Genomic DNA, 16,526 nt, shown 5'->3' on the forward strand with positions numbered 1-16,526 from the left:
TTCCCCTCATAAACTAGAATTTGTAGACTTTTCCATATTTAATGAAACCTAATCTTCCCCTCATAAACTAGAATTTGTAGACTTTTCCATATTTAATGAAAGAGTACCAGAATCAGGACACAAGATATGGACGTACAAGTCAGAAAACAACACATCCTAAATGTTTTTCCTTTAAGCCTGCAACTCTCATCATCTTCACCATTGGCTTTGGTGGCTAGGACTAGTGTATGCTAAAATCAACTGGAGGACCACAGGCACTCAACCCTGTTTAGTACACCAATGTACTAAAACACTCAATGACATCATTCTTTCATAAGGAGATTTCTAGTATCTTCTTCCACAAGGCTCTCACCTCAGCATGTAACAATAACCAAGAGATGCCAAATGCAACTGCATCTCTGTGGCCACCTTCAGTGCTCAAGAGAGCTGGAAAGAGCCTAGATGTACAGTCGACCCTTCTTATACACTGATTTTTTATACACGGATTCAAGCATACACGGTTTGAAAATGTTCCAAAAAAGTATAAATCTCAAGTATCAAACCCTGATTTTCCATTTTTTATAAGGGACACCATTTTGCTATGTCATTATATTTAATGGGACTTCAGCATACATGGATTTTGTTATACACGGGGGATCTTGGAACCAAACCCCAGCGTATAACAAGGGTCCACGGTACAGACATACACGCAAAAGCAATGATCAGGTACATGGAGCTGCATTTGGCAGCTCTCCTCCACTACACTTCCACTCACAACAAAAATGGGAAAAATGAAGGCTAGAGACAGGGTGACCAGATGAACAAGGTACCATAAAATGTAGGACATTCAAGAAAAGTGTGGAATATAATGCAATGAAGGCTGAAAACACTCATATAAATGTAAACCTATGCTTCTTGGTCATGTGCAAAATGGAGGACATTCTGAAATTCCTCCTCAACAGAAGGTAGGGCATGTCCTGGAAAAGGAGGACATCTCATCACCCTGGCTAGGAACCACATGAGACCTAAGGGTTATTTTTGTGGTTCTCAGGAGTAAAAAATACTTTGGCCTGTTACAGACTGCCAAAATAAAGCTGCTTCGGGTCTCTTTGGAGGTATGCTGTTTAAATGATGCATGCATCCTGAGAATCCAGAAGCTGCACCAAAGCTGCACTCCAGTGCTTAGGAATGGAGTGTGGCTTTGGCGCGACCTCCGGACTCTTAGGACCCATGCATCATTTAAATAGCATACCTCCAAAGAGACCCGAAGCAGTTTTATTTTGGCAGTCTGTAACAGGCCTTTATTTTTCAAAAAGAACCTCAAAAACCTTGTTTCCTCCAGAATGTCCCCCCAAATGCACTCTAGGAAGTTGTGTCTGGTACTTCCACCTGGCCCTTCCTGGGCTCTCCAGATGTGAAAAACAATTTTTTAAAAAAGTTAAAATGTTTCACCAAAATGTCTACTAGAAGTCAACAGATGCATTTCCACCACATTCTACAGGCTCCCTGGGCCAATTTAAAACTGGTAAAGGCCTCTTTTGAAACCCAAAGGCATGATGAAACTATACTTCCTAGAGCATTTGAAGGCAATTTTTTTAGGCACAGGTGCTACTCTCCAGGGTCTTCTAGGGGACTAATGTGACCATAGTTGTCTAACCCTGTTCTACAGTCTCCCTAGGTAGGCTGGCCAAGACTCATGCTCCCCAGTTGTAATGCAGGATCTCAGCCCATGGCTGAACTTCTGTATACCACCTACCTTCCCTCAACCTGCAACACACCTAATATTCTGAAGTACAACCTGCAAGATTTGTAAAGTGTTGGCTGTGCTGGTTGGGCTGATAGGAACTGCTATCCAAAGGCTGCTATACACACTTACCATGGATTGGAAACTCAGTGGGACTAGCTTTTCAATGAATATATGTAGGAATGTGCTGTAAATACACTTAAGTTCAGCATGCTTGAAATACAACTGTCTCTGTTTACGGAAATAATTTACCCCTACAAAAATTGAAGAGGCTACGAATCTTTCCATTTTTTTAATCTCATTCACTATTAAGAATTATAACTGAGAAACTGAATAAATATATCTGTTTGAAAATTAAATTCCTGACACTGCCCCACAGACATAATACATCCATCCCTCCATGTGACCAAAGTTTCTTACTTGGGGTGTTCGAGCCATCCTCATCATAGTCATTATGGGAGGTCTAAGTCTTAAGGTTTCCTTCAAGCAACGCTCCAGCAGTGTCATATCCTTGAGCTACAAATAAATAAAATAGGTGTTTTAGCTTTTCATTTATTCATATTTAAAAAGAACAACGTAACAATATTTATGTAGTATACTCGAAGTTTCTTGCTGCAAACCCTTGTAATGAGCCAACATAACTTCTGCTACAAGCATAAAATAAAATAGCAGATGATTATCTCCCCGTATAACTCATCGCCGTTTGAAACAGAGTTTTGCCCCATCTATAAAACATATGAAGTATGTAGACCAATACTGTATGTAGGTGTCATGAAATGTCAACATATTCATGAACAAAATTAAACATGTTATCATGTTCATGACTGCACTTTTGTTTCACTGTTAGACTGCAACTGAGGTGCCATTTACAAGAGGTGTAAAGTACATGTCTTATTGTTTTTCATACCTGGGGAATACCTCAACTTATCCCAGCTTGGTTCCCCCCCCCCCCTTGTATTTATACTGGGGAGGGGGGGAATTTGCAGACATTTTCAGTTTGACCATGTTTAGCTGGCCCAAAATAGCTCAAATTCCAGCTTTCTGTTTTCTCTAAAAAGGAGCTGTTCTTCATTAGAAACTGCAAACTAAGCATTAAAAGCTCACAAGTTTTTCTGAGACCATAAACCTCTATCAGTCAAGAGAGTTGAAGGATTTTCAGTGGTTCAGCATGCAAGCATATTTTTAAAATTATAGATTGTACAAACCTGATCATACTTTAATGGAGGCAAATCATCTCCACATACTGCTTTCTGTTCTGCATAACACTGTTCCTGCAGGGATTTGTCTCTAGCCAAAAAAAACCCAAGCCAAGTACTGGTAGTTGAAGATGTATGTTGACCTGCTAACAGCAGTCCAATAAGCATCCCAGCAATTTCATCATCTGTTAGATGCCGCCCATCTCTAGATTCCATAAACAAAAACATATAGGTCACATGAGGACATGAAATAAACCAAACAAACTAGCTTGCAGAAGAAGAAAGACCAGCATATTTCCTGAGCAGAATCCTCGCTTTCTGAAACAAATCCCAAATTTATGTGAAACTGGCAAAAAGAAGAAAATTTCAGGGCTGGCAAGATAATTTATTTTCAGAGTTTGGAGCACTGAGAATAATTAAGTAGCCATTAGAGAAAAGAAAGTAATCATAGTAGAGCAGATGAAGCCATTCTAACGAAAGAAGATGTTAGGGAGGTAGCCACCAAAAAAAAAAAAGTTCTCAATCCAGGTGATCCCATATCTCCTACAACAGAAAATTCCTGGCCCAGCAGCAAAATTCAAGGCCAAAGGAAAAAATAAAATACACAACTAGATGCATAATCAGAGGGAGAAAAGCTCTGAATTTCCCAACAAATGCCATGTTAATTTAAAACCACATGATGAGACTGTATTTACATGTCAAGCAAGCAGTTACTGTCCTACAAAACCTAGAGCTATTTTAACTCTTCCCCCACCTTCTAAGCTCACCCACCACAAAAGCCAGTCCTTGCATTTTTTTTCCATATGAAACAATAATCTAAGATTTTTGTGCATCCTAGTATATCTCCGCAAAGATCCAGACATACCCAGACCTTTTTGGAAACTCCAAAGTTTACAACCTACTTTTTATATAATAATGCAACAGCTAAGTTATTTTTTCAGCAACAGTTAATGCTGTAACCATGGCTCCACTTAGTACAAAATCAAATCTTTCTGCATTCATGTTAGTTCAAAATGTAATCTTGTTTGGAAACTGAGAAGCTATGATGTTTTTTGGGATTGACTCATCACAAGTGTTGATGGCTACCACTTTTTAACTTTTTGTTTTCATTCTACCTTGCATTGGCAACTGTATCTCACTCTCCTCCTGTATTCAGGTTCTGTATTCAGTTAGTCTATGCTGTATACTGGCCTAATTCTCTGTTCTTTACTGGCCATCATATGACTGCATACTGGCCTTATTCTTACTCAGAGTCTGACCCACAGCCCCAAGCTACCCCTTACACATACTTGTAGGTAACATCCAATAGTGTCTGAAGCATATCATCTTCTCTCTCTTGAGACTGCCGTCGTTTCTGTATTACTTCATAGAAAATAGCCTTTATTTTACGGTGGGCTCTGTCTCTGCGCCTAAAATTTAAAATATCTGTATAAGTAAAAACACAAGAGTACTTGCAAAATGCTTAATCAAACTATGAAGGACTTTAGTCCTACAGATAACATTTTGCAAATGTTAACTGTTCGTAGCAGTTTCCACAACGTGTAAATATCAAAAAGAGCCTGAAGGAAGATTGTCTCATCTAGAAAATCCTGTTGCAACTGATACAGCAGAATTGAATCAATGATAGGAAATCAAAACATTTGATTTAAATATCAAGCATTTTGATTTAGTAATACTCAAGTCTTCAAGCAAGATTAACTGATTTTCCAATGGTATGGAAACAATATATCAAGAAATACTATGAACTGTAACTGAACTCCATTTGTAAACGTAAACATCACAGGATATAACACAAGAAAATATGTGGTAAACATATTCTGAAAATCTATTCTTATGGGTACTTAATAAACTAGGTAAAGACTGGTGGATCACTTACTCCCCCATGTTGCCACCTCTCATGTATACTATATAAAAGAATAAAATACACACTGACATAATCACTGTTGAGTGTAAAGTTTCCCGACGATCAGAAACATAGAATCCACTAGAATTAAAATTACTCTCTGAAAAACTGTCATTCAATTACTCATTGCTGAGAAAGATTTCTTTATTTTTCCTTGAGCAGCTTCTTTCTATGCTCTACTACATGCGGTTTGGTTCTGTAAAGCCATAATCTTATACAGTTTGAAAATGTGGAACACACAAACAGGAAACGCATGACTCTGCAACCTACTCTTAATAATTATTATTTGATTGGGAGCCTTGAAAGTATCTTTATGTTTACTGGGAAGACAGGTTTCAAGAGCCAATGTGCAATCTAACTCACAGTGTGCTGGCCTTCAACTAGGGAAACCAGGTCAAAATCTCTACTCTGCCAAATCTCTACAACCTTGGGAAATTTGTATGTCTGCCACTAATTTACTGCACTAGATAGACAGACAGACAGACAGAGATGATACAAAGGAATGGAGAGAACTGCATACATAACCTTGGATTTCTGAGAGTAAAGGCAAAAATTACAAATGTGTGCATTTGATTAATATAATTTTTTGCTGATCAGGTTTTTTAGTACCTGAAACTAGGCAAAGGCAGCCAACCAGGCAAAAGCCAAGCAGCATGAGTAAATCCTCCATCGAGATCAGCATAGAGTTCTGCTACGTTCTCATTGAGAATGCTTCTTATTTCTTTCCCATGTAAACAGTGACTGGCTGTCAAAATGATTAGTTGTGAAAGTGCTTCAAATAAGTCTGCGAGACAGAAAAGATAAGAAGAAATAAATCAAAAAGGAAGCATCAATGTTTGCAGTTTCCTTCAACGTAGGCAAAATAAATGAATTGGCTGACTACAGTGGGCCCTTGATATCTGCTGGGGATTGGTTCCAGGACCCCACATGTGGATGCTCAAGTCCATTAAAAACAATGGCATAGTAAAATGGTGTTTGTTATATAAAATGGCAAAATCAAGGTTTGCTTTTTGAAATTTTGAATATTTCCAAGCTGTGGATAACGAATCCATGGATACTGAGAACCAATTACACACAGTTGGGGGAAGACTGCTACATAACACCAAGTAAAAGATGCTCTAAGGTTTTAGCACATAGAGCTATTAGAATGTTTCCATAAAGTTCTAGATCAAAACATAGGCATTGGATTTTGATAAACAACATAATTACACATAGCAATGCCTATTGCTATAAGCATACCAATAACTGACCTAACTTGAATCTAATAATTGTAGAGTGATGGTAATGAAAAAAGAGAAGCCACACTGGTAACAAGAGCCATCTCTAGAGAGATATGAGGATGGCAACCTATGAATTAGAAGGCAGCTTGAGTGTCAGTAAAATCACAACACTAAGGACAAGGAAAACAAGGGGAAGAGGACACCTAAGTGGTAAATATATAAGCCTTCTATGATGGAAAAAAAGCATGCTGAGGGTATTTAGGCAAATTTTGAGAGAACTCCTGAGCATATTTATCTCTCAGCAGATGTTTGCTCCTCTTCTGTCTTGTTTGAGAGAAGATTAAACTTCCTGGCAGAAGAAGCAAACTGAAAAAGCTCCACCTGGTACCTTGGCTAAAGACCCATAACACCTGACAAGGTTATTCTCCCTTAGGTTAGCCAGCCTCTGTATATTGAAGTGTGAGGATCCACATGCCACTCAGATATGGTTGCCCCCCAGCAGGTAGCAATTTGGATTTTTAATTATTCTTCCTGTAACCTGATTGTAGTGACTCCTTGAGAATGGGTCAAATGAGATGTAAGCAGTGTTTTAAAATGCTATACTTACTACTTTCTCCACTCTCTCCCCATGTTTTGAAGTATTCAAGGGTTTCCTTTTCTATTATTGGTACATGGCTTTTAAATTTACTTATATTTAGTCCAGTTTTTAGCATCTTCTTTTGTTCCAAAAATACCTTCAAAAAGTAAGCAAAACAGTAGTTACAAGACTAAGAATTGCACTTAACACATTTTAGGCATGCAATAGCCAACAATTAAGCTCTTCTGTCCAAGAGCTGTCTGCACTGGCAAAATAAAATGGCTTCAAATTGGCTTCAAGTCTCCTGTCCAGACAACGGACAATGCAAAACTGGGTGGAAATCAACACAAAGCTGCGCTCTGGGGGTAAAAACTGGAGCAAAAAGCAGCTCTCATATTCCGCTTAACATGGAAAATATGAATCATCACATTATTGCACCATCCAGCTGTCACATGCCCCATGATGTGAAATAACAAACACATCAGGTCACTAATAATGCAATGGAGATAATTAAAACATACACAAACCACAGTCCAATGGGGAAATTGGGGGAAAGTGAGCATGTATGAGGGGCCTCCAGGATTGTGCTTTACCAATGTGTGTGCCGATTTACTGTACAAGTATATTGTGTGACTGTGTGGCTGGTCATACTGGGCATGTAAAGGGATGGCCTAGTAGGTGGGAAGAGGGAGGTAATTCTAGTCTCGGGTGGTATATCTCTACAATGGTGCATGTGCATGGTGGGGAGACAGAAAAAACAAAACAAGAGGTGTATCTTGATGCTGCGTAGTGTGGACTGCCTGTGGATGTTCAGCCCACCTTCAGAGCAGACCGTGCTGACACCAGGGTTTCCAAACAGTTTGGGGGGGGGGAACAGGACCAGTCCTATATTTTCTGTGCATCTACTGAGCTCCCCCCCCCCAGTGATTTTAGGACAAGAAAGTGAGATACAGTCCTTCAATGGTATCAAGAAGATTAATAGTTCTTAAATTTAACTTGTTTGTCTACTAGTGCATTAATACGCTAGTAACAAGGGAAAACACTTTCAGAAGGTAAAACAGAAACTGATAAATATTTCAAAGGAACACATTTTACAACCGTCAACTTTGCAACCGAAGAACTTTTCTTTCCAAAGTCATTTGTTAGCATTGTTCTTTGGAAGCAACCTAGGTGTCCAAGCACAAGCATGCTGATCCAGATGGATTAGTATGCAGAATACTGCTGGAGTACTGAACCAAACATGTGTCCTATACATAAAATTCTATTAAATACTGAAACTTGTGTCTTTACCCATTTTTGTTCACCAATTGGTTTGGGAAGCTAATACACTTGGCTTTCTACAGATTCTTTATTCATGGTTTCAACCATCCAGAGCTTGAAAATATTAAAAAATATATATAAATTCTAAAAAGTAAACCTTGATGTTGCCATTTTATATATTAAATAAGGGACGCCATTTTACTACTCCATTGTATTTAATGGAACTTGAGCAGCATCCATGGATTTTGGTATCCAAGGGGGGGAAAGAAACCTCAATGGCTCACTGTTAAATGTTTTAGGGGATAATAGAATACATTCGCTCCCTAATTTAAAAGTCATATTTCTAACAAATTTAGTATAGACAGGACGTAACCTTCTTAAGTGCCTTTTGACCTATGTTTGTTCAACAAAATTACAGGTAAGGACACTGCATCTCAGTTCAAATTCAGTTAAATTATGTCCATGTACTTGACAACCTTGTCAAAGAGGAATACCTTTACCTTAACATATAGATATGAGGGCCTAAATACCCTGAAGACACCAGATCCCATCTTGGAAGCTAAGCAGGATCAGTTTTAATTAGTACTTGGATGGGAGACTGCCAACCAATACCATGAGCTATAGGCTACATTGTAGAGGAAGGAACTGGTAAACCCACCACATAGTACTCCTTGCCTAAGAAAACTCTACGAAATTCAAGGAGTGGCCATAAATTGACAGGGGATTTTGAAGGCACAAGGAGACGCACAAGTACAAAAAATAAACAGTCCTGAGTAAAAGAGATGCTACATGCAAGTTAAATCTGCACAGTACTACATTATACAGGGTGTGGTTTTCCAAACATACTCTGTTGCTAGTCATGGGCTTTTTAGGTTCATTTTACTTACCTTTAGCCTTTCTTTATAATCATTATTTTCCAGGTTTAGCTCAACTAATGTAGTTCATAAAGGACATACATTTTGATTAATTTGTGGGGATGTGTGTGGCCAACCTCTTCACTTCACTCCAGACTTTGCTTTTGTCTCCATTTTTATTTCCAGTTTACATGTTCCCCTTCTACTCTCCTCCAATGATTCCCTTTTTTTAAACTACAAATTAAATATCCTGAGAAAGGGACCTAAATACTCTAAAGGTACCCCATCTGATCTTAGAAGCTAAGCAAAGTTGGGTCTGGTCAGTACTTGGATGGGAGACTGCCAACAAATACCAGCTGTATCAGGCTGTATTTCAGAGGAAGGAACTGGCAAAACTATCTGTGAGTATTCCTTAACTGAGAAAACCCTATGAAATTAACTGGGTCACCGTAATTCAGTAGGTGATTTGAAGGCACACGTAAACACAAACATCCGGAGAAAGAGAATCAGCAGTCTTAGAATGGTCTTCCAATCTCAGATTTACAATAATAGCTACCCTGACTCCTAGAGATTTAGGTCAGATAATTTAATTGGCAAGAATGCTGGTGAAGAAATTGTCAGTGTATAATTTGGCCTACTTCTGTTGTTTCATTACAGTATTGTGTCAAGGTACAGTATGTCATTTTGTATACAGTCGCTCCTCTGTTTTCAAGGAGGATCCATTCCAGACTCCCCTGCGAAAACAGAAATCCACCAATATTCAAGCCCCATTGGCTTGAATGGCAGCACACCCCCCACAGACACCCGCGGCTGTGTGCCATGGGCGAGCATCCCACTTTATGTCCTTCTGTTTGCCCCTCACATGTAATCAAGGGACACAGATTCGAAGTCCACACAAACAGAGGGATGACTACAATTCCATTTTGATACAAATACAAAATCAATTCATTTGACAATATACATACTGGGTTGGGTACATCATATGCTACTCCTTTGCCAAAGACAGGTGTGGTCAGACGTGAATACACATCTTCTGCATTCAAGTCTTCATTTTTACTATTGAACAGAAGCGCAGCAGCATCACTTCCCAGCAGATAGGTAAATGTCTTCCCCACCATAGTAAAGCTGAACACAGGTCCATACTGTATTTAGGGTAAAGAAATGGAGGAAAGAAGGGGAAAAGAAATGCAGAAAAATTGTGTTTTAATACCTGACAGCAAAAATTACAGTGAGAATTTCTACTCGAAGCCATATAAATTGATTAGAAATATACATAGGCTGCATGTTTATGCAAGCACAGCCACATACAAAAATGCAGCAAAATGACCTTATACTGGCTCAGCAAACTATGGTCTGATTAACAGAACAATCCCAGGTGATGGATTTGGTGTCAAAAAAATACAAAACACCTGCCCAACCACTGCATGCAGGGCTGAAGGGAGGACTACTCCCATTTTAAAACTTTTAATTTCATTTTTCATTTACAAATTACCTCCAAGTGAGAAGAAGGTGAAGAATATGTAAGAAATGAAGAGGAGAAGTGAAGTGGAAACTTAGAGGAGAAAAGAGTACAGAGGGAATACAGTAAGTGGAAAGGATTTAGGAATGGAGAATGAAAACAAGAAAGAGAAAGGAGAAAGAAAAAAGAGGTATTGAAGGAAAGAATGATCGAAGGAAGATTGTAGATAGAAGGAGGGAAAAATATTGTTGGTAAAAATGATTCTTGAATGACAATTACTGTATATAAATACACTTGGTGGGTTATTAGTAGTTCCTCTTCTTAAGTTCTGTTAATCCAGGGATCATGGAAAGGCAGCTGCATTCTCTACTCTTATGCATGCTTACTTCTGATTAAACTCCACCTTAACACTTGCCCTACCTCACAAGTGAGGGCAAAATGCCATGAAAGACTTATTATGTTGGTTTCAACTCCTTAAAAGATTCAAAGTAAATAAAACTATTATTAGTAATCAAACACAGGACTGAGCAGCAAATAATGTTTAAATGCCACAGGTGACAGCAGGCAGGTCTTTCAGAACAGCCAAGAATGCATCATGCTCAAACTTATTTTATTGGTTTTTATTCATTTTATTCTATGATTTCATCTTGGCCTTCATTGCTGAAAAAAATGTACTGCTATTTACCATTTCTCTATTGGTTTCATTTATTGTAAGTAAGAATAATGATTTTGCTCTTATTTCACTTAAGATTTTATGTACAACAGTTCCAGTCCCAGTTCCTATACCCCAAATACCCAATTATTAGTCCAAAGACAATCAAATGTCATATTTATGAAAATCGACTTTATAAAATAATTACGTACCTTTTCATAGGCATTTTCCAAAAATTCAATTGGATTCTTCCCAAATGCAATGGCATGCCCCAAAAAGGGGATATTTGATGGAATATAAGGTGGATATTTCTACAGTGAGAGAGAAAAGGGGGGAAAACAGCCTGATTCTAGTTTTTTGGAGAGAGTCCACATACTATGACAATCCACCTTACTGTTTTACTTTTCCCACTGATGTTGCTAGGATATAACAAAGCTCCTTCCATCATGGATCTACTGTGGGATCAGGATACTATTTGGGTCATTCTGTTGTTATTGAAGGAGAATGAAACAGCAAGATATAATCTTCATAACATCACCTTGGACCAACATTAATTTGACTCTTCCCCCTCCTAAAACTATATTCTACAGTGTTTGTGCAAGAATGCCAATACTTCTCCCAGAGACTAGTAAAAACTATGTTCAAGCTTGGTAGCCATACTTGTTTCTAGCTAGAGCAAAACAGTAAAAAAAAAATTCTGATCATACACACGACGTCTTTCCCTTTCTATTGAGCAAGATAAAGCTACTCTTAAAGGAAGGGACTACAGACAAAACAGTGTCTCTTCTTGTATCACACGGCACCAGGAATCTTTACTTTAAATCCATCCTAAATAAATCTATTTCATTAACTATATTTGTATGGTTCCTGTCTCTGCCATCAGGTAACCAAGACCTGTTCTCTTATATCAGTTTACAAACTATGAATCTTTGAAATCAACAAGTATAGAATTAGCTTCAGTGTTAATCATAAAATCTATAGCGTTAAGTCACTTGGGGGGGGGGAAATCTAACAAATTTAGAATTTGACAAATTACACTCATCTCTCCATATTTGCGGCTTTGACTTTTGTGGATTTGATCATTCATTGATTTTATTAGTATGTTCTCTCTAGGATTATCTAGGTCCTCCAGCGCAGCTCTATGGTCAACTTTAACCAAAAGTTACAGAGCACAGAGTTATTATAATTATTACTATTATTACCATATATACTTGACTATAAGTCAACCTCATGTATAAGTTAAGGGCAAGTTTTGGGGCCAAAATTATGGATTTTAATATGACCTGGATAAGTCAAGGGTAAAACATAGGAGCATGTAACAAAGGATCTAATGATGAAGCAAAGAAAAACAAGGCCAAAGAACTCACAAAATTCCAGCAGACATACTGTAACTTTGTGCTCACTTTAAAGGCTGGATGGCTGAGAGAACAGAGGGAGGTCAGTGCTTCCAGGACAAATTGCACTCTTTCCAGGGAATAGTTTCCTTTTTTAAAAGTACAGTACCTACATTGACCCAAGGATAAGTCGACTCAGGTTTTTGGGGTTCAATTTTTGGCCTAAATTTCTAGACCTATACATGCGTATATACAGTAAGCTTTATTTATATAGTGCTGTAAATTTACACAGCACTGTACATACAATCAATTAAAATAGACAAAATAAACCTGCCTACATTCTACAAAATAATAAAATAAAATAAATATTAGCACATGTTAACATTCAATAAAATAAGGCAGACCACAAATTAAAATAATTGCACTGGAGGACCTAGAGATTCCTAGAGAGATATTCTCTCCGGTAAAAACAAAGTGTTTTTGTTATTTGCGGTTTTGTTGTTTGTGGATTACCACCACTCTTATACATTTTGCAGTAGAGACATGGCATTCCCATGGGTGCCTGCCGGGTCAACCTCCTCTTTCGTGTCTCCCAAAAATAATGTACAGTCAGCCCCCCATATCCACGGATTTTTTTATCCACGGATTCAAGCATCCACAGCTTGGAACTATTTCAAAAAGATATAAATTCCAAAAAGTAAACCTTGATTTTTTTCCATTTTTAAGGGACACCATTTTAATATGCCGTTTTTTGTAAACAGTATGTAGAGAGATCTTGTAGCACCTTTGAAACTAACTGAAAGAAAGAGGTTGGCAGCATGAGGTTTCATAAAGTCTACTTCCTCAGATGCAATTGGATCTGAGGAAGCAGACTTAAGTCTACAAAATTTCATGCTGCCAACTTCTTTCTTTCAGTTAGTCTCAAAGGTGCTACAAGATCTCTCTACATACTGATTCTACAGACTAACATAACTATATCTTTGAATTCTACCACTGTGTATAATGGGACTTGAGTATCCACCAATTTTGTTATCCATGGAGGGGCCCTGGAACCAGACTACAGTGGATACCAAGGGCCCATTGTATATATACTCATGTATAAGTCTCAAATTTAGGTCAAATATTGACCCAAAAAACCTGTGTCAGCTTATCAATGAGTCAATGTAAATGCCGTACTTTAACTCTTCTATATATATAAAAGGAGGCATCCCCTTTCTCTGAGTAGAGTGTCAGAAGGCAAAAGCTGAGTCTATCCTGGGAGCACCGACAGAAGCATCGACTCCCTCTAGTTAGTCTCTCATCCATCCAATCTTTAGGAAGAGCACAAACCCCTTCTCCACTGCCATTGCCTTCTCTTTTTGTGTCATATCTTTTTAGATTGTAAGCCTGAGGGAAGGGAACTAATTAATAATATGTAAGCTGCTCTGAGAGTCTTTGTGGCTGAAGAGCAGGGTATAAATACTACAAATAAATGAATACATTACACCTGCCAGAATTTTATAAGTTTCACATACTGTAATTTTCCTTTGCTTCATGCCCCAAAGTTTTACCCTTGACTTATCCGGGGGTCATATGAAAATCCATAATTCTGGCCCCAAAAGCTGCCCTCAGTTTATACATGAGGTCAGATTATAGTTGAGTATACACAAGTACACACTTCCCATCCTGATGCTGCTATTTCTGTATACCTCACCTATTTCACACACCAGCGTAGTCCAGTGACAGGTAAAAGCTGGGTTTAAAACCCCAGCTCTGTTGTTGTTGTGTGCCTTCAAGTCGTTTCCAACTTATGGCAACCCTATCATGAGGTTTTCTTGGCAGGTTTCTTCAGAAGGAGTTTGCCATTGCCATCCTGTGAGGCCACTCAGTGGGTTTATATGCCTGAACTAGGATTCAAATCCTGATCTCCAGAGTCCTAGTCCAACGTCAAAACCACTCAACTCAGGCTTGCAAAATCACTGGGTCACAGAAACACCTACCCACTTTCCTTAATTCCTCAGAGGGCCCTGATACAATTGAAATAAGTACTCTGCTCTCCAAAACTGGATGAAAGAGCAGTTTAAATATACATCCGTGCATCCTCCTACAACAGGCAAGGTGATCCACACCCCTCCAAATGACAACCTCTTTTGATCTCACCCATCTGTTTTTAACAGAATGAGTAAGAGGATCAAGACATCCTGTGGTAATAACAGCCTGCTGTGAAGAAGATAGAAAGAGATGGCATGCAGCACATGCTCAGAAGCCTACTTCTTCTCTATCAATTTGCCTATTCCCACCCTGTAGCTGCCAGTGCTCCCAGTCACATTTAAGTACCCACATTTTCACCCAGCGCAGTGTACTGGTTTGAGTGTTGAGACTACGACTCTGGAGACCAGGGTTCAATTTCTGGCTGGAGCATAAAAAACCAGTGAGTGACCTGTTGCAAGTCACACTGTCTCAACCTCTGAAGAAACTCACCAATAAAACACCATGGTAGGCTCATTCTAGGCCTACTGTAAACCAAAAACGACTTGGAAGCTCACAACAACAACAGTTTCACTTTCTAGCTTCTGTAAGTAACTAATCCTGGCCATTTCCACACATACTCAGCACCTTTTTAATGGAGTCTGCACCAATGATGCATCTGCGCTGCAGAATGAATGCAGTCTGAGACTGCTTTAAACTGCCCCTGGCTCCATGGTATGGAAGCCTGGGATCTGTAGTTCTGTGAGTTAATTAGCCTTCTCTGCCAGAACACTCTGGTGCAGGGTCTTCCTTTTGCAGGACATGTCCTCCATTTCCAGCCTTTCTGTCCAGGAGGAATTCCAAAATGTCCTCCATTTTGAGTATGACTCAAAAGCACGAACTGACATTTCTAGGTGAGTGTTTTTAGCTTTTATTTGGTCATGTCCTACTTAAGTCTTCATGCCCTAAATTCAAAATGGAGGACATTTGGACAGAGGGCTGAAAGGTAGGACGCGTCCTGGAAAAGGAGGACGCCTGGTCAAACTGCTTGTCCGTCCTCCTTGGTGGTTAAGTCCCATCTGGCGCCATGATACAAGTCACAAGGTGCCTGAGGATGGAAACAAGGGAGTAAAAGCGTTATCAACCTGCATTCTCTTCTGCAGCGCAGACCACCCCCCTTTGCCTTAATTACTAAGTGTTTTAATTACTGTGGTAATTTAATTCTATTTTAATATATTATTTTTGCATGTTTTAAACGGTGCGGCTTTTTTGTTTTATAATGTCGTAAGCTGCCCTGAGTCCCAGCGGGATATAAATAAATATAATAATGATAATAATAATATAAAATATAATAATTAAATAATATTAATATAACACTAATAAAATATAATAATGATATAATAATAATGTTAATAATATGATAACAATAAATATAATAAATGATTATAAAATATTATAATATAAAATAATAATAATGTAATAGCAACAATAATACAATGATAAAATATATTAGTATAGTTCTATATAATAATAGAAATAATAATAATAATAATAATAATATACTACTAATAACAGTATGATACTAGTAATAGTATAATACTAATAATATTAATATAAATGATAATAATATAATACTAATAATATAAATAAATAAATACTATAACACTAATAATAGAAATAATAATTATGATAATATACTACTAATAATAATATAACAGTAATAATAAAAATAATAATAATATACTAATCATAATAATATAACAGTAGGAATATTAATATAAATAATAATAATGTAACGCTAATAATAATAATAATAATAATAATAAACACTAATAATATTAATAACAATAATAATAAAGCAATACCTGGCCGCTGCTGGGCTTCCACCGGTTTCGGGAGCCGAGCTGCAGCAAGTAGCCCAAGCTGAGGGCGAAGGCCGAGGCGGCCAGGAGCAGAGAGAGGGGCCCGCCGGCGGCCACTTTCTCCAGCAAAGAGCCGCTCACTTCCAGCAAACCGAGGACCGCCATCGCTGCAGCTCCGCTTCCTCCCTCCGTCCGACGCAAAGAAGAAGGATGATGCTGCTGCTGCTGCTGCTCGGCTTCCCTGGAAGCCAGGCTCCCTGAGGAGAGATGGGGGGCGGGAGCAGAGCAGACGCCTCGGCCAATCAGAGGCCCTGGCCCCATCTCTGCCCATCTGACGAACGTGGCGCGGCAGCCAATCAGCGCCCTCGCGCCAGGACGAGGTGACCGTCAGGGGGGCAGAGAGAGAGAGGGAGATCTATATACATTGGAGGCGGGAGGCTGAGGGAAGAGAGGCAGGCAGCCCTGACGCGGTTCACTACTGCTCCTCCACTTTAATAATAATAATAATAATAATAATAATAATAATAATAATAATAATA

At 38.5% G+C, this 16,526-nt stretch overlaps 1 protein-coding gene across 1 annotated transcript in view; it reads right to left on the bottom strand.

Moving 5' to 3' along the window:
* The window catches only part of LOC121935508 (lanosterol 14-alpha demethylase), a 19,409-nt gene extending 3,174 nt beyond the window's left edge, over window positions 1-16,235 (bottom strand). Inside the window, exons 1-8 of the mRNA XM_042477104.1 lie at window positions 15,991-16,235; window positions 11,057-11,155; window positions 9,699-9,875; window positions 6,650-6,776; window positions 5,432-5,606; window positions 4,209-4,328; window positions 2,929-3,124; window positions 2,144-2,239 (exon numbers count right to left, since the gene is read on the bottom strand). Of these exons, the coding sequence (XP_042333038.1) occupies window positions 2,144-2,239; window positions 2,929-3,124; window positions 4,209-4,328; window positions 5,432-5,606; window positions 6,650-6,776; window positions 9,699-9,875; window positions 11,057-11,155; window positions 15,991-16,152 (1,152 nt within the window). The 5' untranslated portion in view covers window positions 16,153-16,235. The remainder of the gene's footprint in view (window positions 1-2,143; window positions 2,240-2,928; window positions 3,125-4,208; window positions 4,329-5,431; window positions 5,607-6,649; window positions 6,777-9,698; window positions 9,876-11,056; window positions 11,156-15,990) is intronic.
* Between the last annotated feature and the right edge of the window lie 291 nt (window positions 16,236-16,526).

This window comes from Sceloporus undulatus, chromosome 6 (assembly GCF_019175285.1).
Source record: "Sceloporus undulatus isolate JIND9_A2432 ecotype Alabama chromosome 6, SceUnd_v1.1, whole genome shotgun sequence".
Classification (NCBI taxonomy): Eukaryota; Metazoa; Chordata; class Lepidosauria; order Squamata; family Phrynosomatidae; genus Sceloporus; species Sceloporus undulatus.